Source organism: Pogona vitticeps, chromosome 6, assembly GCF_051106095.1.
Source record: "Pogona vitticeps strain Pit_001003342236 chromosome 6, PviZW2.1, whole genome shotgun sequence".
In the NCBI taxonomy this organism is placed as follows: Eukaryota; Metazoa; Chordata; class Lepidosauria; order Squamata; family Agamidae; genus Pogona; species Pogona vitticeps.
Genome location: NC_135788.1, coordinates 109,863,210 through 109,889,565, shown reverse-complemented (window position 1 = coordinate 109,889,565; position 26,356 = coordinate 109,863,210). Strand labels below are relative to the sequence as shown.

Below are 26,356 nucleotides of genomic sequence, written 5' to 3'. Positions count from 1 at the left end.
AAAAGAGCAGCACATAAATGCATGAAATATATGTGCTTGCTAGGGAAAAATTCACAAGCAATGCCTGAGTGCTAGGAAGCAGTTATTTCCTAGCACTTGGGAGGCAGTTCAGGAATAAAGTTCAGCTTAAACGACACGTTAAGGGACCTGTGCTTTGCACACTTTCAGATGCAGCCAGCTCCTTTAATAGCAGTCTCACTGCCACGGTGGCCAAGATAAGTGGAGCACAAACTCAGCTACTGGATACAAACAGAAGGTGTTCGCTTTACTTGGGGTTCACAAAATTACAAAATAAGATTTATTTTTTAAAAAAAAACCCTCAAAAACTCCTGTTCAAAACAAACTTGGTGATCCCTGGGGCAAAGGAAAATGGAGTATCCATTTGAATCATAGAATCATGAAGTTGGAAGAGTCTATAAGGCCATTGAATCCAACCTCCTGCTCAATGCAGGAATCCAAACCAAAGCAGATCAGACAGATGGCTGTCCAATTTTCTCTTGAATGCCTCCAACCTTGGGAACACTCCCCACCTCCCGAGGTAATTGGTTCCACTGTTGCACTGCTCTAACAGTTAAGAAGTTTTTTTTTCCTGATAAGACAAGCCCACAAGAAAGCAGGCAAGGAGGAGAGTGGATTTCCTCGCTTGAGCTCTCAGTGGTTTATAGTGAGTTTACAATATTGTGGAGAAAGTCATGAGTGGCTAGAACATTGAATACATGCAGAGTTTGAGAAAGATTCCATTTTTCAGGGCATCGTTTCCAGAATTCCTTAGCCGGCATGTTGGCTGCGGGATTCCCGGGATCATAATTCTCATTCTTGGAACATAAACACTCCTGGTAGCAGGTGAAAATATGTTGCAGCATTTTGTTGTAAATGCCCCTTTTCTTTTTTTCTTTTCTTTTCTTGATCTGACACTGAAAAGGAATCCTCGATTGTATTTTTAGGGCAGGAATCTCTCTCACAGGAGGGAAGCGGTAGGGAGAGAAATGATCCCAGGTAGCCTTAAATGCTGGGACAGCACGATGCATGTCCCTATAGGGGATGACCAGTCAAAAGAGGGCCCTTCTCATACCAGATAATGGAAAAGACCAGAGTAATAGAGGTGGGTCCTCCCTGGGTCCCCTTTGCCCTTTCCCAGTGGCTGCTGTTGGGCCACGGGGAGTGTTTCTTCACACGACAGGTGTCACCTGTTGCCAGCCGTCCAGGCCCCGCGCTGGATTTCACTGACGCGGCGGATCAGATTCGGACCAAGGTATTTAAAGTCAGACATGCTCCCTGCCCTGCCCTGCCCCCTTGCTTTGGGCCCAGCCCCCTTGGCACCACCCTCAGCCCACCTTCCTCGGGAGCCCAACCAGCAGGGCAGATGCAGAAAAAGTGTGTGTGTCTGTGGGGGGGGGGCATCCCTGCCTAAACTTCTGAGCATTTGTGAGTCCCTGACGCAGGGAACATACTTTTGTGAATGGACAAACAACACTGACCCCTCCTGGCTGTGACTGTGCAAAACACAGGGCCCTTCCCTCATAAAGATGCAGAACACATTTCTACTGGAAAAAATGAGTGAAGCAGGAACAGTGCATTACACAATATATGTGTGTGTGAGAGGCAAAGAGGCAGAGAGGCAGAGGGTGGTCATTAAACCAGTGTGCAGTGTGTATTGGCCAGAGAGGAAGAGATTTTTGTCTGTCTTTGCAATATGTACAGGCTTTCTACGAGACTTGGGTCGCATCTCATAATACATTTTGTTCCCCCTAAGAGAAAACCAGAACTTGGAAAAGCTACTTGCTTGGATTCAAGTTCCCAGAATCCTCCAGCCTACATGGGTCACTGCCTAGGGGATGGGTCCTTAGAGGGGTTAGTCCAATGCGCCCCCCCGCCCAGGTTTTCCAAGGAAAGGGCATACACCCATCGGCATCCCCACTTTTTGCCCTCTTGCTCTCTCAGACACACACAAAGATCACAACTCCTTTCAAGACCCTGCTAGTGTTTATTTTAGAGAAAACGAGTGGCTGATTTACACACATAGGCATCCTTTGGATCTGGTGCAACACGTTTAGATTTAGCTCTTTCCTCATTAGAGAGGAGTCACCCTTGTGTACTCGTTGCTTTAGCCCAGCTAGCTGGTCTCTCCAGGGACCGGGGTGTGCGTGCAGCAGTACCTATCGCTGTGCCTCACAGGGGAGCAGTTTAGAAATAAGTGCCTCTTGATTCAGAGCTAAAAGTCTTTGCTTACGTAGGCCGAGCGCTTCTCCTCTTTTCCTTGCCCTTGGCTCCCCCTTCAGCAGCCTCTCAGGTGAATGGTGCCGAATTCTCACGCCTTGGCCGTGATATCCTTGGACCTCCATTCCTTTGCTGGAAGCTCCAAATGTTGCACTGGGGAGGAGGGGTGGCCAGGGAGTTAGGAAAATGAGCTCATAGGTCTTTCCCGGGCTCATATTTCGGAGATTAATTCCAGGAGCAGCCGTAAGCCTGACGCTACTGACAAAGATAGCACTTGTGGTCTGGGACAATGGAAAAGAAGCACGTCCCAGAGATAGCTAGGCCTGTAGGGAAGGCTCCAGAGACCCCCTTCAAGTTGTGGCTCCCAACACTGGCTGCACATCCCAGTGATTTTTTTTTTAACTCACGTTCACACATCAAGATACCAAGAAGTCATGCTCCAGAGATAGATAGGCCTTATACTAAGACACCAAAAATTTATCAAAGTCCTCCTGTGTTACACACGCACAGACACACCACACACACAAAGAGGTCAATATACTGAAGAGGAACATCCTAAAGTGACATTAGAGACAGCTAAGCCAATACTGAAGACACCAGAGAAATCTCAAGTATCTTGGCTATGAATTGCTCCTCTCTCTCGCATACACACACACAGTCTCTCTCTCTCTCTCTCTCTCTCTCTCTCATGCCATCCTCAATTTGGAAAAAAATCAAGGATTTCTTTTCACTCCTATTCCTCCTTATCTTTCTCCTCGCAGCACCAACATCTGTTCTCATAGAGGTTTGACTTCAGAGTGAAAAAAGAAATTGGATTTCTTCATCACAATTAATAAGTTTATTGCAGCGAAGAAAGGAATATATAGCTTTCTACAAACAGCAAAAAGAGAATGGCCACTCACGAGTTTGCGATCTTTCAAATAAATTTCTGGACGGTTTCCTGAAGTGGTCGGTTGCAAAATAGACGAGGTTGCAACAGTCATGTTTTGAGATCTCGCCTGTTGATATGACCTTCAGGGCAACCCACACATGCAATAACTGTTTTAGGTGATCTATTCCCTATAAAGTTTTGGGGGCTCTATCTGTCTGCTGGGGAATGTTCTGGAAAAATATTCCTGAGGACCAAGATCTATGCTGAACATCAGCCTGTGTGTCACATCTCATTGGCTGGGATCCAGCCCGTACACTGCCCTTTGATTGGCTGGGAGAGATTCACGCTCCAGCTCCCAAAGAAAACGGCGGAGGCGCACAAGTTGGCGATGAAGGGTGTCGTCAGACACAGGTTCTGAAAGACGCAAGTGGAAACCATCACACGGGAGAATCAGTGGTGGGTGATCTGTGAAACTCTCGAATATGTCACCTGGGGGAAAATATACTTTTGTAAATAGTGGTGTTGATACTCACAGTTATCAAGATACTCTCCACTTTAATAGATACAGTAGGAAGCCCCCCCCCATGCTGGATCAGCATCCACAAATTCACTTATCCACTGCCTGAAAATACTAAAATAAAAAACACAGAAATACGTAGTATTTATTTATACCTAGGTCCATGGTGTATTTACCAGAACCAGCCACTAGAGGGAGTGTGAGACCATGCTATGAATAGCATTCACTTTTTCTGGCATCTGAGGAGGGATCTTGAAACCAAATCCCCATGGATATTGTGGTCCTTCTATACAAAACATGGAGCCCCTCCCTCAATTAAAATCCCGAGTTAAGATATTCCCCCTTTTTGGACTACAGTGGTGCCCTGCACGACGGTGATAATCCGTTCCATCGAAATTGCTGTTTAGCGAAAACATAGTCTTGCGAAAAGTGTTTCCTCATTGGAATGCATTGAAAGCCGTTTAATGCATTCCAATGCGGAAAATACTCATCGTTTTGCGAAAATCACCCATAGGGAAGCCATTTTGCGAAGCGCCAATCAGCTGTAAAAATCGCTGTCTTGCAAAGCATTGGTCCCGAAAACACCCATTTTGTGAAGATTGTCCATAGGGAAGCCATTTTGCGGAGCCGACAATCAGCTGTAAAAATTGTTGTCTTGCGAAGCATCAGTCCCGAAAAAAAACAAAACCCCATCTTGCGAAGCACAGACCGAAACGTCGTATAGTGAAAAAATCACCCATAGGAAACACTGTTTTGTGAAGCGCAAAACCTCGTCGTCATGCGGATTCATCGTTTTGCAGGATAACCGTCTTGCGAGGTACCACTGTACAATCTCCTATGACTACAAGTCCTGCTTTTCCCTCCTGACCTCTTCTCTCCATTCACAGATAGGGAGTTCCTAGGCATCAGTCTCTCTAACCTAACTATAGCATTGCTCACATTTCCTAATTTTTAGTGGTCTAATAAAGGTACCCACAACTCTTGCCTTTGCATTATGTACACAGATGATATCGCTTTTTTTCTTTTCAGTTGGTCTTCTGGGTAAAGATATATGAGATGAGGCAGAAGACCCCATTTCATGCCCCAATTCCATTCATGTTCCATGTCATGGGTTTCGCCGTCAATAGGGCAAAACTAGGGAGAGAGTCAGCTTAAAGAAGGATGGAGTATTTTTCTTAGCACAGATATAGCCAGGAATAAAAGGTAATGCTTCACCTGCTGAATTTCTACCTGCCAAGGGGCTGCTGAAGGCACAGAAACCCTGCCAGACGTCTTAAGATGGAGAGCAAACAGAAGCAGTGTCAGCTGGGAGGAAAAAGGCCCCCTGACTTACTGTGCGCAATCTCATCTCTTTCGTTGTCTGGAGGGTTCCAGCCCTCGGGGGGCACACGGCCGGGTCCCAGCTGGTAATTCCTCAGCACATGATGGAGCTGGGCTGGGGTCAGTGCTGGATAGTCGTTCCTTAAGCGCGACCAGGTTGCCTGCGGGTAGACAAAACAGAGTAGTAGAGCAGTTAGTATAGCAATCCAGAAAAAAAAGCTCTTGAACCAGAGATGGGAAAATTCATTCATTCATTCATTCGCCACAACTACAGCCATCCAATCTGGGGTGTGCTGGAAGTATACATTAAAAAACCCCAAATTTCTCTGTCTCCGCCCCAAAATGCATTCCTTCTTGACGCAATGGCAGACTATGCCCACCTCTTCCAGAAAATGCTAACTTTGCAGAGATAGAAAGGAGAACTGCTACCCTGTTTTAAAGAAAGCAGTTCTGAAATTGCAGTTTTGTTTGATCCATTGATTCTGTCATAGGCATGGAAAGTTTGGTCCTCCAGATGTTGTGGGGCTGCAAACCCCATCCTCTCTAGCCAGCATGACCCCAAGCGATCTGTACAAGCCCACTCCAAAAGAGTAAGTGTAGACATGGGCTCCTTTTGTTTTTACTGTCAAGAGGGATAGAAACTTCTTGTTGCTGCTGTTTTTTTTAAAGGAAAGCTGATATTCTTAACAAGCTGTATTCTGAATACAACTGCAAACTCGTTCCTTGTGTGAAATCAGAAAAACACTCAGGTATGTCCCTTATCTCAGGATCACTACACTAGACCCAAAATGTTGTGTTTTTAAAGAACCAAACAACATTATTCAGCACACTTCCGATATTTCCTCTGGCTATCTTTTTAGCCAGCTGTGCCCAAAGCTGACTCTCCGTATGGGGGAACCCAGGAACGAAGCTGCCGCCAGCTGCCTTCTGAAGCTGAAAGTCAGTGGAAAGACCGGCTTGTTCACCTGAAGCAAGCTGCTTTTGGGGACGCAGAGCAGGTTGGTTGTCGTGCTGAGCTTGCGGAAGAATTCGGTGGCAATGTCCCCGAGGCCCACCCCTTGGAGCCAGTCCAGTACCAGGTCCAGGTTGGTTCGGATCTGCACTGCCTTGGCCCAAAGAAACAGGGCCTGAGAACCACCTAGGAAAGAAAAAAAAGAGGTTTTGAGAAATATAGCTTATGGGTTCCTAGAATCCCCACCTGCCTGAGTGATTCTGGGAGTTGTGGTTTTTTTTTTTTTTAAAGGAACTTTTCCAGGATCTAGACTGATGCCTCTTTTGATCCCAGTTGTCTGTGTCCGGTGCTCAGTCCTGGGACTCCACCCACCCACCCACCGGGCTCTGCAAATGCCAAAGGAGGGCGCAGCTGCAGCCTGGCCTGCTTATTTCCTGTCCTGCTCCGGGGCAGCCCTGAACTCAAGGATAGGCAGGAAACAGACAGCTTCCACCAGAGGCCAGAAGAAAAAATAGGAGGAAACAGGGGGGAGGGGGAGATGGAAAAAAAAGAGATTTGTTTCTTTTCACTGGCAAGGCAGCATGAAGAGCAGAATTGGGGAGAATTCTCATTCTCTCTGACTCCTCTTGCGTCTTTTTTTTCTGTATTCTCTTGAAGGAGGTTCTTGCCACTGCTAGTTTGCAATCTGAATGTAAATCCTCTTGTTTCTGGAATGCTGGAGGCTGGAAAAGCTCCTTTTGGGGGCCAGCAACTTGCAGAATGGCTGTCGAGGATCTGAAAAGTATACTTTACCAAACTCCGGAGAACGGACTCAAAAGACAAGCATATTTACTCTTGCTTTTTATTCTGCATCAACCACCCAAATATATCTAAAATATGATTTAAGCTTTACTGTGCAAACATTCAGATGTAGCCCATATTACAAGCCACGCCCTATTCGGAGAACCCAGGCGCTTTGATCCTGGCAGTTCTCAGTTCTATCCAACTCTCAGGCCTTTTCCATACAACCCAGGAGACCAGCAATTCCATACTTCCTGATCGACCTTTCCAGGTTCCATTCGTACTCCAGAGAATATCTATATAATACAACACCTTTATCCCTGCAGCTCCCCCACTTGTGACTCTTTGGGCGGGAGGTGAACTATAAAATGAAGGCAACCTGACATCAAAATAGGGGACTTTTTAACTGCAGAGATGATATGATTGTCTCTGTTTCTCAATTTGCAACGAGATGGTGATGAAGGATCATGTCTGATCACACTGTAAAAGTTCACTTTCCTAGGAGTGATCTGCCTTTAAGTGACACTTCTGTGCATTCAGGAATCACTCCAGCCCAGTTCCAAAAAGAGTAGCCCTACTCCTGGACCAAAAAAGTCTGGACTGACCAGTGGAAAACATCTTTCACTGGACGGTGCCTTAAGAGGTCCAAAACATAAGCTACCACATTTTTCCATGTATAAGACACCCCCAAGTATAAGACACACACTCCTTTTCTAACCCAAAATTTCTTTCATTGCAAGAAGGTCGAGGGGAAAGGCAGGGATCAAAGCACTTTGATCCCTTCCCCCCCCACACTCCTTACTTTTGTGTATAAAACGACCCTTAATTTTTCCTCTAATTATTTTAGGGAAAAGTGTCATTTATACACAGAAAAGTATGGTATATTTCTGTCTGACTGTATTCTGGGATGTGTAAAATCACCTCTCAGGAATACTAACATGATTTCCCTTCTAATGACTGATTTCCTGTAATGTATATACAGGGATGCCTCGCTTATCGAGCGCTTCGTTTAACGATGAAGCCACATAGCGACGATTTTTTTGCGATCGCAAAAGCGATCGCATTGCGATGATTTAAATGGTAAAAAATCGCTTTGCAATGATCGGTAAGCTATTTCACTTACCGATTTTCACATAGCGATGTTTTTAGAACAGCTGATCGGTGGTTCCAAAATGGCCACTGGGTAAATAAAATGGCCGCCAGCTGTGTTTTTGCCCGGATTCCTCGCTTACCGAGCAGCGAAAATGGCCGCCATATGGAGGATTTTTGCTTTATGGTGTGTTTTTTGCCCATAGGAATGCATTAAATGGGTTTTAATGCATTCCTATGGGCTTTTTTCCCTGCATAGCGACGAATCCGTATAGCGACGATTTTTGCTGCACGGATTATCGTTGCTATGCAGGGCACCACTGTATATAGTCTGGCCTTCAACAGACCAAAGCTTTCCAAGTTCCTCAAGTGATTCTGACTTGGCTGCCCCTTACATTTGGAACCCAGGTTAGCCTCACCTCCATTTTCTGTTCCTTCCTTCCTTGTTTCTCCCATGTAGATGTGTTATACTGTAAGCTACTTGGGGCAGAGTCCTCCTGTCCTATGTATTCTGTGGAGAAGAACGATTCTCCTTCCACAAATCAACCAACCAACCCTGCAGGGTTTTTCTTCCAGGTCCCACCCACCTCTCTTCTCCCTAATTTGCTTTTATTTCCACTGTCAGGCACTTCTTGAAGACCCACCTCTCTCCATAAGGGTGTTAAAGAGTGAGGCATTGGAGAAGAAGAAAAGGTAGCCAAAGGTCTGCGAGACGAGATCAGGGTGCAGGTCACAGTCGCGGGTCAGCTCAAGGGTGGCCTGGTAGATGGCGAGGGTCCCACGAATTCCTTCGGGCATGCTGCTGAGCTCAGGCACATGGGACAGGTCAGCCGTTGTTGTAAAGGGATTACTGTCTAGCAAGGCAGGAAGGGCTGAATAGAGAGTCTGCTAGGAAAGGGGGAAAAATTAAGAAGCACAGACTGTTATCTAGAGAGCAGGCAACAAAGGACAAGTAGGGAGCGAACTGCTGGTTATCTCAGTGGCTTAAGAAGGCATCTGGCTGTGGAGCCAGAGGTTGGGAGTTTGATTCCCCCACTGCACCTCCTTGGCAGGGACTGGACTCAGTGATCTCTGTGGCCCCTTTCCAGATCTGCAGTTCCGAGCTAGGATGAGCTAATCCTCGGGGGGGGGGGGAGAGGTGCTCACTCACCTTAGTGAGGTAGTACACAGACTGCTGGAAAGTGGACATGATGACTTCATCCAAGGCAGCCATCGCTTCATCACAGGTCTCCAGGTCACTGGAGAGCAATGCATTGTGGGAAGCTCCTGCAGAATGGAAGAGGAAACGGAAAGGGGGAAAAAAAAAAGAAAAGAAAACGTCTAAGGCCATTATTTTCAACAGGCAGTTAAACGGGCTTCACTGAGATTTACTCTCTAGTAGGAACCCTGGGAACTGTTGTTTTCTGATTTGTCCTTTAAGGAAGGTCCTCAGAGTACAATTATTGGGGTTTTTTTTGGGAGACACCAACCTTCCTCCTAAATTGGTACAAAGCCTAATTGGGTTGGTAATAATCTGGACTCTGGAGCACCACAAAGAAGGCATAAGATCTGATCTTTGGTCTGATCCTTGCTCTTTCTAGAGATCCCAGGAATTCTAGATCCTCACTTCCTTGCCCAACAATCTTCATCATACTCCACTGTCTTCTTGTGTCTCTGCTCTGAATTCAGAAACAGGGAGAAGTTACTTTTGTTGGATTTTTGGGGGCTATGGCTACAATTTCCAGAATCCATACTGACCAGAGAACTGTAGAGGGTGAAGCCCCCAAAACAATGTTCTCTAGCTCTAATTCAGATGTGCTTCTTAGGGAATGCAAGTATAGTATCCTTATTGGCCTGGCATTACCCATTGCCCCCCCCAACCCACCCTTAGCTTCGAGGCCCAGAGAAAACAGGTTTTCTGGCTCACCTTCCAAGTCCAGATCTTTCTCAATGTCCAGGACTCTCTTTTGCACCAAGTTGAGCAACTCCATCGAGTTGGCCATCCAGAGCATGAGGGGGTGCAGGTCAGATGCCACTTCCTCCACGCTGAGATTTCCTGATTCTCCTTTGTCCTGCTGGCTGCAAGGATCACCAGACAGAGCAGAGAGAGAGATTAATGCTGTGTGACAGAGGGTGCTCTCACCTGCCATGGAAAGGCAGCTGGTTCCCAGTCGGGCATTAAAATGGCAGCTGGGCTGGATATTTTGAATTCAAGCCATTCCACAAATTTTGAGAGTTCACACTAAGTTCAGAGTCTCTTGATGTTTGTGAACTTTACTGCCAAAAGGACATGGCAGGTGTAGCTTTTCTACTTTGTTACTTTTAAAAGCTTGGAAAAGTAATGTGTTTGGACTAGAAGTCCCAGAATCCTCGAGCAAGCAAGGCCACCGGACATGCAGACCAGTGGATTCTGGGGGGAGTGGTAGTACAAAACGGTAACTTACTTGTGTGGTAGCATTTTTCGTCCCACATCAGCAATGTTATTGCTGTACCAAGCATGATGGTGTTATTTGGTAAGTTATTGCTTAGTCTTTGTATATTTTTAAAAAACTTTTCTAGACAATGAATTTTCAACACAGTAAAGGTTCTGTTGTCACCCATTCTTCAGGCAGACTTATGACCTTCCTGTGAAATGAAACATCTGTGGTGGGGTTGTTGCTTTTTCGTAGCGCTGTATTGCTATGTCACGGAGGAAATGCAGTTCCTACTCAAGTACTGTGCAGGGAGGTGCGCTTTGGTATTTTTGAACCCCAGCTGCTGGAATTCTCCAGGAATTCCACAGTCAGAATTAAAAATAATCCTAGAACTGCAAAACTGGAAGGGGCTCTATCTCTGGCCCACTTCTACTTTTACAAACAAAGAAGCTGCTGCAGAGCTACCTGGGAGTCACAACTCTAGGAATCCTACCTCTTCTGGAGGCAGCCTCTATAGAGCCTAAATAGGCGGTGAGACTACAATTCCCAGCAACCTTTGCACCCAGGAGGGCCCACTGTACTGTTGGTCTCCCACCCCCTATCAAATGACTGAGCTGCTAGAACCATATACAGTGGACCCTTGACTTACAGATGGCTTGACTTACAGACTTTTTGAGTTACAGACTTCTCTGGCCGCAAAATTTAGGTTTGACTTGCAGACTGAGATTTGACTTACAGACCAGAAAAAAACCAAAATGGAACAAAAACGGCCTGTTACGGGATTAATCGGGTTTCAATGCACTGTAGGTCAATGGAGACTTGACTTACAGACTCTTTGACTTGAGAACCGCCTTCCAATACGGATTAAGTTCTCAAGTCAAGACTCCACTGTATAGCTGGAACGTCTGGGATGAACCAGGTGGTCCTGGAAGCCCACGAGTGGGACACTTCCGTGGTTGTTCCCCAGATACTGGTATTCAGAGGCATGGTGCCTGCAAAGCAGAAGGTAGCGAAGTACCGTATTTTTCCGTGTATTAAACACCCATATGTATAAGACGCCCCCACTTTTCTAATCCAAAATCGAGAAATCTAAGTGAGGCTTAGCAAGTGTAGAGGGAAAGGGATCAAAGCACTGCAGGATCACTTCAATCCCTGCTTTCCCCTCCACTTGTTTTTGTTCTCTCCTCAGTTTACTTCCGTGTATAAGATGACCTTCAATTTTTAGTCTAAATATTTTAGACAAAAGTATAGTCTTATACATGGAAAAATATGGTACTTGTCCAATATTTTAAAAGGACTCCAAAAGGAGAACAGGGAACAGCGCCTCCCTGAGGCTAAGTACGAAGCAAATGTCAGTATTTACTTACTATTCTGATTGCCGATCTCCAATCTCTTTTATCTTCTCCTGGGAAGAAAAAGATGAAGAAAATGAAATTAGTTGAGCTGGAACGGAGCCCCATACAGAGCAGCTCTGACTCCTTCCCTAGAAGTGCACAGAGGCAATGCTTGAAAAAGTTACTGTTTGGACCGTAATTCCTTGAATCCCCAGCCAGAATGGCGACTGGGAGCTGAAGTCCCAAAAGTAATTTTTCCAAGCTTTACTATAGTGACTGGAGGTCCTGACAGAGAAGGAAACCTATTTCCTTTCATTAGAATTACAATCTCCTAAAGAGGACACATCCAGAGTTTTCAGCAGGCAGTCTCAAGCAGAAGTTTTGCCTTCTCCTGACATCTCCAAAGTATGGTACTGTATCCCCAGTATAGTCTTTGATTCTTCTAGTTAGATTATACGCTTGATATGAACCCCCTTATTTGTCCAACATATCCTCCAACACCACATTTCAAATGAATCAGTTTTTTTTTCCTGTCAAATTTCTTCACTGTCTAGCTACATTCTTGTCTGCACACTTCAAATTCTGGATCGTAGAAGCTCAAACCGACAAATCAGAACAAGGGCTATGAATTAAGCATTATTTTCTTCCATATGCATAGTATTCTGTTCCTCGGGTGATTGTTTTTAAGGAAGGAGGTAGCAGTGAGAAAGAGCGCAAGGGAAGGGGCACTGAAGCATTTCCATTTTTTTCCCCACAACCATAAGGAACAGCCCCTTTGTTTTTGTTTTTAATGAAATCAAAAAATGCCATGGTTGAATATCGAATCCATATTTTAGACAGACACACAGACTTGCATAAGGAGCACCAGTAAAGGGGTGGGGTGGGGGGAGAATTGTTCTAATATACAGGCTCCCAATTAGGTTCAAAGATCATGAATTAAGCTTATAGAGGGTTATTTACCCAAACGGCCTCCTTCACCAGCTGGGCAATCCTGGCTATCAATCTGGGCAGGTGTCCTGGTTCCAGCTCTCGAGCTGCATGCTCTAGACAGAGCCCAAAGAGGAAGGCTGGGCTCAGCTTGCACCCGGGCGCTTCCTGCAGCTTCACAATTTCGGCCAGAAGCGCCTCCTGTTCCTGAGGCCGGTAGCGCAGCTGAGGTTCCCGGCTCTTGAGGTAGGCTCGGAAGGCCTCCTGCCGCTCCTGCAGGGACCGGCCGCAGGCCTGGCACGCTAAGGCTCCCACTAACCCTGGGGACACCCAGGCCTTGGGCAGCCAGGCCGGAGGGGCCGGTGGGGCTCGCGGGTCCTTGTACATGAACAGGAAGTGCTGCCCCATCCCCAGCAGGTCCCCTGGAGCCAATTCCATCTGACGGTGGAGGGGGGCGCCGTTGTGGGTTATTGAGGCTCCCCGGAAAGGCCGCACCATGGCTGGGCCCCGGGGCTGGCTGGGGTCCGCGGGGGGCACCGAAGACACCACACAGCAGTGGCGGGGCAGGATGTCTGGAGCGTTCAGGAACGTGTCCACATAGCTGGATGGGTCCGGAGCCTGGCGACGTTCAGGGCGCCCGAAAATGTGTCGCCGACGTGTCATCACGTGAATCACAAACTCCTGCGGCGGGCAGAGAACAAAGCAAGGCAGGACAGAGAAGTGAACATCATTCATGGCAAGCTGTCCTGAGCCAGGCGGAAACGCAGCCCAGGTTATCATTTTAGGGGCTCGATCTCAGAGCATTTAATTTATTGATTTGTTACATATCTGTCCTATTTTTCACCAAGGAGAGTCAGGTGCTCGGCCCTTCTCCTTAATTTTATCTCCACAACAGCCCTGCGAGTTAGGTGAAGCTGAAAGGTAGTGACTAGCCCAAGATTGCCTGGGGAACTTCACGGCTGAGTGAGGATTTGAACCTGGGTCTTCCTGGCCCGTTAATATGACATTCTAAGCACTAGCCCTTCCACAATCAGAAACCATCTGTTCAGGAAGTCTCATCATCATGATTTCTGACTAGAGATGGGCACGAACCGCTGAACCTTTTTTGGCCGGACAGGTGTTCAGTAGTTTCCAGTCCTGCTTCCTCTGGGGGACGCTGACTGAGAACCAGCGCCTGGAGGAAGTAGGGCAAGGAAGCCAGGATGCCCTCTTGAGTAGGTGCATACTGGGGGAGGGGGGCTGGGGAGCACTGGAACCACCTGTTTGGCTGAAAAAGGAACGAGCGCAAAACATTGGTTTGGAGGTTTTTTGCGCATCTCTATCCTTGACCCCTGGACATGCTGGTCAGGGATGCTGGGAGCTGCAATCCAGTGCACGTGCCATCTATCCAGGCTGAGAAAAGCTGAACTACGGGAATCCTTTGTCTCTACTGCAATCTGAGACCTCACTGCAAATTTTATTGGTTCTGGGATGAGAACAATAAGAAGGCATCTGACTCAGGAATGTAGTTGGAGCAGAAAACCTAGCTCTTGTGGGTTCAGGAAAGCTGACGGATCCCAATCCCCTCCCGGTCCACCTCCCCCCCCCTTCCCTGGAAACTCCTTCAGTGGAAAAATGTCTGGGCCCTACCTGTTTTTCATTATAGCCCAGCAACTGCAGGAAATAGGGGTGCTCTGTGGGAGGCTGGATGAGGCACTGGGTGAGCTGCTCCAGGTTAGCTCCTTCCATGGCGTCTTCTTCAGAGGTGGGTGGAGCCGGTGGGCCCTCGGCACTCGCTGATGCCTTGACCCGGGAGTCCTCGGAGGGCCCCCCTTCCGCCGGTTCCCCAGCCGCCATGCTGAGCACCCCTTTGCGGTCCCTGCGGCGTTTGGTGCTGAGGTTCATCTCACTGATGCTGCGGCGGAGTGACAGGTTGTCTGCCCTCTCTTTGGGGGCGACGTGGCCTCCTGAGGCAGCCCGGGAGCGACGGGACTGCTGCCGACGGGCCTGGCAGTTGATACCTGGGAGAGATGGGGAGAACCACTCAGGGTTTATTGGTTGGTTTGCTATGAAACAAACACATTTTTTAAAAACTATATAAATATCATATTAAAAACCATTAACCTGATATTTAGAGTAAGGGTTGAGAAACAAAGCAAACTACTGAAGACGTGTGAAGCTTTCATACTAAAAATCCAGGGTTTTAGCTAGGATGGAGCAGCTGGAACTTTGCCCTGGGAGACCAATTTTGGAGGTAAATGTTAGGAACCATTAAGTAAACTGCAATCCCTGCCAGCCCCATTCACGTTTCTCTTTCTGAAAGCCTTCACTTTCTTCTCTTTTTTTGCAGGGATATAACATTCCCATCCTTTTTCATGGCAGCTTGCTCCCCTCCCTCTGAAAGGAGTGGGTGGCATTGGAATACAGCTTGTACTGAACGCCCAAATTGCTAGTCATGGCTCTGTAAAAATCAGATGCAGTCAAACCAGCAAAGAATATCCTGAAGTCTAACCAGTTTTATTTGACACAAGCTTTTGCTCCATTTAGTCCAACCAACCAACCAACCAACCAACCAACCAACCAACCAACCAACCAACCAACCAACCAACCAACCAACCAACCAACCAACCAACCAACCAACCAACCAACCAACCAACCAGTCCCCAAATGAAGTAGGCTACGATCCATGAAAGCTTGTTCTGAATAAAACTAGTTAGACTTTTAGGTGTCTCAAGACTACTTGTTGATCTTGTTAATTTCTATAATCATTTTTTTTCACCCAACTAAGGGCATGCTGTCAACCAATGGACACAGGGAAGAGAAGGAATAAAGGGAAATATTTTAAAACAGCAAAACCTCATTTAGCCACCCCGTCCTTTCTTTATCTTACCCCACATAGGAATAGGAATTGACTTTCCCATTCAAGCAGTTTCCTTATCAAAACTTCCCCCACTTTTTTTTCTGTGCCAGTGAAGGGTGCAAAGGGAAAGACTTCTGCTCTGTTTGCATGCAGTGAAAGTGGGGGAGGGGGGGCTACAATAGTCTGGACCCCTGGAATTTGGTCCACCCAGACAGCAGCCTCTGCAGAGTATGCTGCCCAGCTGAAGCAGCTGGGGATACATCTATTATTGGGAACAGCTGCCATCCCCACAATAAAATGGAGCCAAGGGTATTCACGCTGTGTGGGGTTCTTTCTGGTGCAATAGTTTCTTATTATGTGACAATTATAGAACACTTTTGTATGCATAAGAACAACACCAGCAGAGATACTGTAATTCCAGGTTTTAAAATAAGGGAATTTGCCAATCCATTCACCAAAGGATCATTTCTTCCCTGCTGTATTTTATTTCAGCTTACTAAATCAAAAGTGTTAGGGACCCTGAAGCTTCTGTTGAGATATCACTGGATTAATGGCCTGATATCCCTTGCCAGAATGGAAGACTACTTGGAGATTATGAAGAAAGCCCTCAGCAGGGCAAGCCCTCCGTTACAATCGCTGCCCCACTGAGCAGGACCAAAGATCAGAAAAGATCAGTATTTTCTCTCCAGCTGTAACAAGTCAGATCTAACTGGGAGGCCCAGATGCAGTGTATGGGGGACATAAGCCTTCCCACCAGAAAGGCATGGTAAAAAATACCCTTTCCTTACTCCAGGGGAAAAGAACTCCCTGCCTAGAGGTCAAGCCTGGCCCACAAAAGTTCTCCATCCACTTGCAGAAATCTGTGGGGGAGGCCTGCCTTTCCCAAGAGTCCCATACCTTTCAAAAAGTTCATCCCTCAGAAGCTGTTGCCACGAAGGTGTGCTCCACTAGGTTCAACCAATGGGTATTCCCTCCCTGTTACAGCAGAGAGAGGACTGAAACCAGCAGTGGTGGGGCTACCAACTAGTGCCTGCAGGGCCCAGGGAATAGTGCTCTTCTCTCTTTTCCTGTGCTTGGAAGGAATGGTGGAAAAGCCAGGTCCCCCATGAAACCCGTAATCCAATCCTTCAGCTTAGCATCCACATGATATCATAAGGTGTGGCCGTACCCCTATGTCATCCATCCACAGGAAGCTACAGAAGGGTGATCCAGCCCAACATCTAGTATTAGTCTTCTACCACCACCCCTTACTTTCTTCCCAAAATCTGGTACTCAGAAGTATACATCATTAGACAAGACGCTGATGCCCTATCCAGAAGGTGTGCTCCCACAAGAGGAAAAAAAGGTCTATTTCAACAACAACATGCTTCAGTTCTCATTTGGCAAATTAATTTGCTTTTGATGTCTCATTAATAGATAGCACAGTTTTGTTTGCATGTCTGAAGTCTCTGGCACATAAGCACTGAAAGACATGCATTGTCTGGGGGGATTATATTGTAAGGGAAGGAAATGTGTTTTCCTGACTGTGTGATCTGACCTGCACGCCCTGTGAAATGTTCAGTTTTCACCTCTTACAGCCAATAGTCACTGACGGTCCAGCCCTTTTATGCAGATATCTAATTCCGTAGGTGGCTCATTACTGGAACAGGGAGGTGAAAAGGCCTCAACCCCAAGCTGCTAAAACAATGGCCACACATCACATCTTTTGGAGATTAATTCCACACATTAACAGCGCAATCCCACTCGAGGAGTCAAGAGTCATACATAAACCTTCCCCAGTTTAGAGACAGAGCTACTAGGCTGCTACAAAGTCAGGCCAAGGTGAAGATATTTCTAATTTCCAAATCCTTAGGTTGGAAGGCGTCTGGATTTAGCACGGTTTCAGCTAGCCTACTTAGGCCACATTCATCTTGGCTAGACTGCCTTCTAATGATCCACCTATTTTCTAGTCACAGATTCCTATTTTCCAGTCACAGATCTCTTGGCAGCTTTATTTCACAACTCAAAAGTCCAGAAATTTTCTTCAAAAAAGAAAGTCAAGATTCGGAAGAAAACGAAAACCTATACGAAGACTTTGTCGTGGAAAGTCAGTACCTAGTACTGTTGGGCCACCAAGGAAGGAGCCATTCAGCGCCCGTCATCCCTCACGTGTGCACTTACCATTTCCATCCTCATCCTCGCCATCTGCCATTCTTTCCACGTCACATCGCCGCCGGATTTCGAAGCGACGGGTGCACCCCGTCTTGGGTTTCCACACATCCTGCAAGACCAGTGGCCGTTCGGAATCCCCCACGGCCCGGAGATACTGGGCCTGCCAGGAGCCATTGGTGGCATGTACGCTACCAACAACATCACACAATACGTAGGCCTCCTCGGCATTGGCTTGGGCCACTCCATAGCGCTCAAGGGCCTCGAGGACCAGCTGCCGGGCGGTGGAGCGCACAGTGGCCAGCACACTCTTGTAATTGGCCCCTGTGGAGAGGTCGCCACCATAGATCTTCAAGACGCCTGGTATTTCGCCCTGTGAGGGGGGCTCGGCTCGGTCTTCGGGCAGGGGGTCAATGAAGTCAGCCAGTTTCTTCTCACTGCCCCAGCGGCCTCCACCCCCGCTAGATGGCCCTCCTGCTCCCCCTCGCTGGAAGAGAGTCGAAAGCCTCTTGTGCCGACTGGCCTTGTTTTTGGTGGTCGGGCGCATCTCCACAGGCTCACTGCCCCGGCTGGCTGTATCTGAGGATGTAGACCTATAAAGTGGACAGACAGGTTGGAAGAGGCAGCAGCTCTGATACCTATAAACTAGTGCAGTGGTCTCCAAACCTAGGCCTCCAGATGTTTTTAGACTACAACTTCCAGAAGCTTTCCTCACCTCTGCTGGCCAGTATTTCTGGGAGTTGAAGTCCAAGAACATCTGGAGGCCCAAGGTTGGGGACCACTGAACTACTGCACCAGTCTGACTACTGTATACAGATAGGGTCATTTTAGAATCAAATGCTCAGCCACAAAAACTTCTTGGGTGACGATGGGCAAGACATCATTTCTAACTTCAGGCTAGGGATATAAAAAATCTCTCATGAGACTCTGTGCTTTCTATCCATGCTTAAATTATTACACATTTTTCTAAAGTGCAGATTTAATACTTCCCTGATCCTGGAAGTTACAAGTAATATAGTTATCTATAACTAACTATTTCTGCATAATAAGTAATGCTAATAATCATTACAAAATTACTTTTTAAGTTAATAAATAAAAACTAATGTTATGAGTACACCTAAGTTAATTACTTGTAAGTAAGAACTTGTTACACTCAAAAGTTACTTTGTGAGGTCTTTTTTTTTAAAGGAGAATTCAGAACATTTTGACCGTTTGTTTCTTTTACTGCATTCTCCTATTTTGCAAGGGAAATAATATTTGGTTTTACTTTTTGCATTTTTAAAAAATATTTACAAGATGCAATACTAGAACTGGCATCTAGAAGCAAACAGAAAGAATAGCCCTGTTTCCCCCACCCCACTCTGTTGCCAACAGCAAGGAAACATATCAATAATACACAACACAGCAAATTATTCCCTTGATTGGAGCAATATTAATGGCAACCTGGCTGCTAAGAACTCCCCACTGAAAAATATACACACAAAATATGCATGTTATTTCATGTTATGTTCTGTATGATTTTTTTTAAAAAGACAACCCTGATATCAGGGCACTGGAGTTGATGGTTGGGGACAGCTGGATGGATCAAGTGCAACCCACGGAAAACCTCCAATATTGGCTCACACAGACCTAAGTAGCAAAGACCGAGCCTGAGAAACTTGGTTTGTTTGTTTTAATTACAACTCCCAGAATCCCTTAGCCAGCCCAGTTGTGTTGACGGGAAGTGTCTGATTATTATGGTCCTGAAAGGTCACTTCCCTGGACTCTGCAGGCAAATAGCAAGACCGAGCTGCTTGGGCCAAGACAGTCACTTACTTGACCGACCCCACGCTTGGCCACCTTCGCCCCAACTTGGCAAAATGCTTCTTCGGAGAGTTGATCCAAAGGCCAACAGGAAAGTGAAGCTTTCCAAAGCGAGGGCTCCCCTCTTTCCGCTCATCCGAGAACATGGTCACAGGGACCTATAACTTTAGAATGGAAGAAAAGGAAACATAAAAGACTAGTTCTCAACAGGCAATGCCCCCCCCCCCCCCAGGATTGCCTACAGGTGTCTCCAGTGATTTCCACAGCATTTAGAGGAAGCTTCTTGAAAGATAGTGGTTGATGTTACCTAGATTATGGAGCCACACTTAACCTTCGCCTTTCAGGTTCCTTTGCTCGGTTTAAGTTAGTAAAGGTTTTATTTCAGACTTGTCTTGCTCCAGCAAGCTTTTAACATGATGTCTACTCTGTTCTATTGGTGCTGTTGCCAGCTGTGTATTGTCATTATGGTAGCTTAAATTGAGATTTTTTTTAAAAAAAAAAATCCATTGTATGCTTTTCATTTACTGTTTCAACTATGCTGTAAGCCACTTTGATAAAACAAAGCCACGCACAGGCTACAAATTGGCAAAATAAATACATCTAGGATATAATTATAAATATGTGATGAATTTTCTCGTATCACCAACCTTCCATCTGTACAGTTGTACAGGACTGGCCCTACCATTAGATAGAATGAGACATTTGTCTCAGGCAATAGAAGGCAAGGGACAACAGTGGCAACTCTTCAGTTGATTCTCCTCAGCCTTCTTGATCTTTCTCCTTTCTTGGAAGTCAAGGCTGGTGGATTTCACACCACAACAAAAAGACAAGTCTACTAAGGCTTGAATGGCCACAAGGGGGTGAGTCAGAATCAAACTATTACGTCAACAGGAAAAAGATGAGATAAGAAGCCGGTGGGTTGAGAGGATAGCTGGAGCCTCGCCCCACAAGAATTAGCCCCCTAAGCTGCCTCTCAGAACTGGAGGAGGGGATAGAAAATGAAACAATTCTCCATATTCCTCTCTTTTGTCATAAGCATTAGAATCCTCTCCAAAATGTGGAATTCTCGTGACTCTCTGATGCTGGCTTCTTTTCATTTCTCCAAAAAACAATATTCCTTTAGCAAAGTGAACTGAAGATCTGGTTTCTGGCACCGTCATTTAGAGTCAAATGGAGATGGTTGAAAAATCTGGCGTCTGAGGCAGAAGAACTCTGCTCCACCTTGCCTCTATATACATACACACCAGGGGCAAAAAAAAATAAAACATCATTCACAATGAACTGCTTTGTAATATCCTACTCCAGGTGCATCTTGGAGCAAGGTGGCACATCTTGCCTAAGAGTAGGGCTAGAGCTGATTCTGTTTCCACCTCCACCCACCCCCCAGAAGGTATTTAAGGCCCCTGTCCCTTTCCTCACTACCAGCTTTCAGGCTCTCTCTAATTATTTGGAAAGGCAACAGAGAATGGAGAGAAGGCAGGGCGGCTTAAGGAATGGGTTATTTGGAATGGGGCCTAAGAACTTGGTTAGCATGAGAGGAAGCAGGAAGACAAGCACCCAACATTTCTGACCTACCTGGTATAAGTTACTGGCTGGAGGATTCTGAGATTTGTAGCCCAAAGGGGTAACTTTTCCATGCTCTAGTTCCCGACAGGAAGTTAGCATGGCAGAAGCACTGGGTAAAAAAGGAAGCTCCTTGAGTTGTCTTTGACATGCAGTACATACAAAATATTTACTCCACTAATTTCATCCTGGGCTCCCTCTGTATCTTTCAATTTTTTCAATCTAGCCCTTCGAACTTTGGGTGCCTGCACCCAACCATGAGGCCATTATGATTACCTGTTCCAAATGGTGTCCTGGTCGCGCCGGTCTCTGTACGGTACCCAACTCTCATGCATCCCAAAGGCCAGGCTCCATCTTACGTTGTTTTTTTCTCTCTCTCTCTTTGTCCCTCCCTCCTCTCTCTCTCTGGGCAATGCCGTTCTTATGTGTGCTGTGACTTAAGTCCAGCAATGACTGTTCACGGATTTCCCGTGCCTCTGGTCATTCACACACAGGAGGTGGGGCAGGAAAAGGAGATGGGGGGGCAGGAAACTGGCTGGGAAGCAGAGCCTCTCCCAAGAACTGGGAAGGACAGAGAGCCAGAGAGTGGGACAGAAAGGCTAAGACATCTGAACTAGCAGAGGCAGGGCCAGGAAACTCCTGGTAGTAAAACTGAGGTGGGGAAGGAGTGGGTTTTTAGACAATTAGAAGTTGGTTCCTTTGACACTTGACTCTGCTGCAGATAGCTGCCAAATAGCAAGGCCTACTACAGGCATGGCGGTTCATTCTACCTTGAGAAAGACATGTATAAATTGGCTTCCCAAAGCTGCTTGCTTGGTACCTGTGCTCCCATTGTATGGAAGATTCTTTCTTTCTTTCTATATGCCACTCAAGTTGCCGACATTTTCAGAGTCACTGTAACTTAACCTTCAGCAGCATCTTGGGGGATAAAGGCTGGGGGGGGGGGGAAGAGCTGGTCTCAGGAAATGGCTGTCTACACATTTCAGGGCAAGCAGTTCTGGAGGAGGAAATTGTCTGAGTTCTAAATGTACGTACAAGATTATTTTAAAGCCTTGCTGCTGATTTCCACCTGTTTACAGCCGGTGTCAGGGCTCAGTAGTGGTTCAGTGCGATAGGGAGGGGGGGTGCATACACACTGCTCAAAAGGATGGTGCCATGCCCCAGGGCAACCAGCCCTCTCCCCACTCTTCTCTCTTCGCTTCTGGCTTTTTGGTGGGCCAATGATGGACCTACCATGCCATTTGGAGCAAAGTTAGGGAGCAAGGTCCCATCTTGTGGTCCTGATCCGACCAGATAGGCGGGATATTAATGAATGAATGAATGAATTAATTAATTAATTAATTAATTAATTAATTAAATAAATAAATAAATAAATAAATAAATAAATAAATAAATAAATAAATAAATAAATAAATAAATCTTCATAAGTCACAAGAGTTCTCGTTACACAACCCTAGCAAGCCCAATGAAAAGCCTGCTGCCCTGAAAATCTCACGGCATGGCATGCTACTGTCCTACTGCACTATCTTTGTATTCTTTTCCCCTTTCATTTTTAATCTGTTATATTTATATCCCATGTGTCTTTCCAGGTTTAGGTACTCCAGCTCTTCTCTCTGCTTTATCCACACAACAGTCCTGTGAGATAGATACAGTAGTTCAGGCTAAGTGAGTGCTACTAATACAAGATTGTCCAGTAAACCTTCAGGGCTCAAAGGGGGTTTAATACTGAATGTTTCAAACTAAAAAGGTGGGTGGAACTCTTTTTTTTAACAGGAAAACAATGGGCTTTCAAAGGTAATCTCTCCACCGGAAAACCCAGGTTCCAAATGTTTCCTACCAATAATTCTGGCTATTAGACCGTGGCTATTAGACCTCCAGTCAGGAGATGAGGCTGAGGGGCCTGACGCCGAGGGAGGTCCGGAGGGAAAAAATAAGAAACCGGGCCTTCTTGGCGGTAGCTCCTCACCTCTGGAATAATCTTCCTCTGGTGATCCGTGCGGCCCCTTCGCTGGGCATCTTTAAAAACCAATTGAAAACTTGGATGTTTAGGCAGGCCTTCCCCTCAGCTATTATTTTATTTATTTATTTATTCCTATTTTTTCCATCTTGAATAACTCTATTACTGATGTTTAAATCTTGTTATATTTTATATTCTTATTATACATGTTGGAAGCTGCCCAGAGTAGTCAGTTGACTAGATGAGTGGGGTAGAGATGAAATAAATAAATAAATAAATAAATAAATAAATAAATAAATAAATAAATAAATGAATGAATGAATAAATAAATAAATAAATAAATAAATAAAATCCCATAAATAAATAAACAAACAAACAAACAAATAAACAAGTAAATAAATAAATAAAATCCCATCACAGAGTGCCCTTAGAATGTCCAAAGCCTCCTAAGATTAACTCTGACAACAACCCTTCAAAGAACCCTGCAGAGTGTAGATGGGGGTTGAAACTGAGCTAGAGGGGTACAGGGAAGTTAGGAAATCATTCAGCAAAATTAAATATAACTGCAAGCTAAGGATAAGCTGGTGGCAAGCTGTGTGCACACAGCACTTAGGCGTGCCGTGAAGCATACATGAATGTTGTGACTAACTTATGTGCTACAGAGATGACAAGCATATGGATGAATAAGTAGCTGTTGTGGCAGGGTTACTTCCCACCCTCTAAACAAGGCCAAAAGAGAAAGATTTGTGTACAATTTGTGGTTATAATCTCTCTCTCTACAGGCACATTTAGAGATAATTATTGCAATTTAAATAGAAATAGAGTACTGTACAACCCTTCATAGTGAAGATGGCTGTGGGCAGCTGATTTCTCTACTTGCTCCATCTAACATCTAGTGCTTAACTATGGATGGGTCATTTCCAGTTTCTGGTTCTCCTTTTGAGGAATAAGAAACTTTGCCTATAAACCAGATCTGACTGGGCAGCTTTTCAAAGAGAGGACTGTATTTTCACAGCCTTTCAAACAGAGGAGGCCCCTCTGCACGACATGTGGCCACCTTAGTTGTGGCAGCATTCCTAGGAATACAAGTCTGCTCCCAGAGGCCAGGGGGTAACCGCCTTATGACTGCTGCCCATCCTTGGAATATTGTACGTACGTAAACATATTCTGACACCTATTTCCTCAGTCGTTATTCTGGGTGGAGACTTGTTTTCCCTTTGCCACACTCCCGTTTCAAAAGCATTTCTCTTCTTCTTCTTCTTCTTCTTTGGTTGGTTCTTTAGGGTGGTTTGTTGTTATCCCGACCCTGATTTGGATTTTGGGTGTGTGCTTATTCAGCACATGCACATGCATTTCCCTCACACCCTTTTCTGCTTAGCCCACTTGGGTGTGGGCAAGGGAGTGGATGTTTATATCCCGACTTACTGTGCCTTTCATGGTAACACTGTCCTCAATAGCTTGTCTCTTTAAATTCCTTGCATAAAACAGCCAATGGAGAGGTATAGAATAGCATGGAAAGGTGGTGGCGGCGATAAAATGTTTTCCTCTGCATTATTTCCTAAGTTAAACCCTCCTCCACACCCCAACCCATGTCCCGAGGCTATTATTTGACCGATTCTTCCACTATTTTCAAAGGAAACAAGGTATCCCGTTTTCCATACCTTATGTGATTCGTGTCCAAGGAAGTGATATGTCTGTGTAATAAAGCATGCAGGTCTGAGTTTTTGGACGACAACTCTGAAATGTCCCCAGACATCATATGCTGCTACTTGGAGAATTTTGAAAGTCATCATACAGAAACAGATTTCTGCAGATGTCAAAAATAAAAACAACAAAAAGTCCCCAGGCAGAGGCCAGAAAGAACTATCCACTCAGATGAGAAGTTTGACACCCAAAAATATAGCATTGGCTAAAATGGGAATAGTTTTACCGTTGCCACCTCTCCCTGCCCCCATGCATTTCCATGGCCAGATAGAGATTTTAACTCCAGTTCTCTGAGTTCTAGCCTGAAACTCTATCATCTATACCAGTAGGTTCTCACCCTTGGGTCCCCAGAATGTAGTCTGTCCATTCAGTAGTACGTAGTAGTGGCATGAGTCAGGGAGCCTCCCCAGTCTCACAAAAAAAAGCTGTGGTAGGTCTCATCTTTCGTTATGTTCAAGATTGCCTCAAGAGCAAATGTGGTATAGAGCAGTGAGTCCTTAGAAGTTCTTGGACTAAAACTCCCAGAAGCCTTAATCCTGTTCTGACCAGGATTTCTCGGTTTCCTGAGTCCTAGTCCATCACTATGCCCACTATATTACACTGTCTCTCTGCAACTGTTTTTTTTTAAATTCCCATCAAGATGACTCTAGAAATGCCTTTAAATGGTGTAAGGAACATCTTATGAAATTAGCTAGAAAACATCACTCATTGCACCAAGAAAGAAACTTGTTAGGGTTAGATTATTTTTGGTTAGACTACTTTTACTGTAACTTTGTAACCATTTATTACAATACAGTGGTGCCTTGCATTACGATGTTAATTCGTTCCAGCGAAATCACTGTAGAACGAAAACATAGTAAAGCGAAATTAAAAAGCCCATAGAAACGCATTAAAACCCGATTAATGCATTCCTATGGGCTTGAAACTCACCGTCCAGCAAAGATCCTCCATAGCGCGGCCATTTTCGCTGCCCGTGCAGCGAGAAATCCATCCCAGAAAACAGCGGGTGGCCATTTTTTTTACCCGGCAGCCATTTTGAAATCGCAGATCAGCTGTAGGAAAATCGTTGTTTTGCGAGAATTGGTTCCTGAAGCAGGGAACCGATCATCGCAAAGCAAAATTCCCCCATAGGAAACATCGTTTTGCGATCATTTTTGCTATCGCAAAAACTTCGTCGTTATGCGTTTTCGTGGTAAAACGGAGCGCTATTTTGAGCACTGCTTTTTCACCTTCCTCTCCCAGGCTGCCAATGTACACAATATACTGATGTTCCACTAATGCAGTGGTTCTTAACCTTGGGTTACTCAGATGTTTTTGGACTGCAACTCCCAGAAGCCTTCCCCACCAGCTGTGCTGGCTGGGGTTTCTGGGAGTTGCAGTTCAAAAACACCTGAGTAACCCAAGGTTCAGAAGCACTGCACTAATGTATCTCCTTCTTTACCTCAGCACCACATAAATGAGCGTACCTCTGTAACATGGCTCTCGTGATCCGCCATTATACAACAGGCTACCTCAGGAGGTCAACCAACAGACCCATGACTATTAGGCACCTTCCGTCTGAGAAATGCCTTCTTTGGTCTGTCATTCCAAGGAAAGAGAAGGGACAGTCGTGCTTCTTGCTTTGACTGTTTCACTGGCTATTTTGTGAGGATCACTGGCAGTGGGGGAGCTTTAAAAACTTTCCTCCTCAACTCGTGTGCTCATGAAGACCTCAGCAGGAGGTGGGTACAAGCATAAATGAGGGGCTGAGGATGAGGGAGGAGAGAAAGAGAAATAGTGGGCGAGAAAACAAGTGTATGGGAATACAAGGGTGCCCATGTGTTTATTCGCAGTTCCACCCAATCAAGCGCCCACAAAAGGGATGTTCCTTTTTACTCTGCAACAGTCAAAAAAGTCACTGGTTTGGCTTTGTCTGCTTCAAAAAAAGTCAGAAGCTTTAAAT

The 26,356-nt window shown here is 45.7% G+C and overlaps 1 protein-coding gene across 3 annotated transcripts; it reads right to left on the bottom strand.

Annotated features, from left to right (window-relative positions):
* Positions 1-1,964: 1,964 nt before the first annotated feature.
* RASIP1 (Ras interacting protein 1) lies at positions 1,965-23,030 on the bottom strand. 3 transcript variants are annotated; one of them, XM_020798977.3, is made up of 13 exons: positions 21,030-23,030; positions 20,766-20,865; positions 19,203-19,354; positions 17,400-17,980; positions 14,030-14,400; positions 12,434-13,081; positions 11,507-11,544; positions 9,653-9,804; positions 8,897-9,012; positions 8,391-8,634; positions 5,891-6,063; positions 4,939-5,086; positions 1,965-3,577 (listed from the first exon to the last, which is right to left on the bottom strand). In XM_020798977.3, exons 3-13 carry the CDS (start codon positions 19,334-19,336, stop codon positions 3,378-3,380), a joined length of 2,805 nt encoding a protein of 934 aa, XP_020654636.3. In that variant the 5' UTR covers positions 19,337-19,354; positions 20,766-20,865; positions 21,030-23,030; the 3' UTR covers positions 1,965-3,377. The 3 variants fall into 3 exon arrangements, with proteins under 3 accessions (XP_020654636.3, XP_020654634.3, XP_020654637.3); XM_020798975.3 differs by lacking the exon at positions 20,766-20,865; XM_020798978.3 differs by lacking the exon at positions 20,766-20,865 and having other exon boundaries at positions 8,391-8,631.
* Between the last annotated feature and the right edge of the window lie 3,326 nt (positions 23,031-26,356).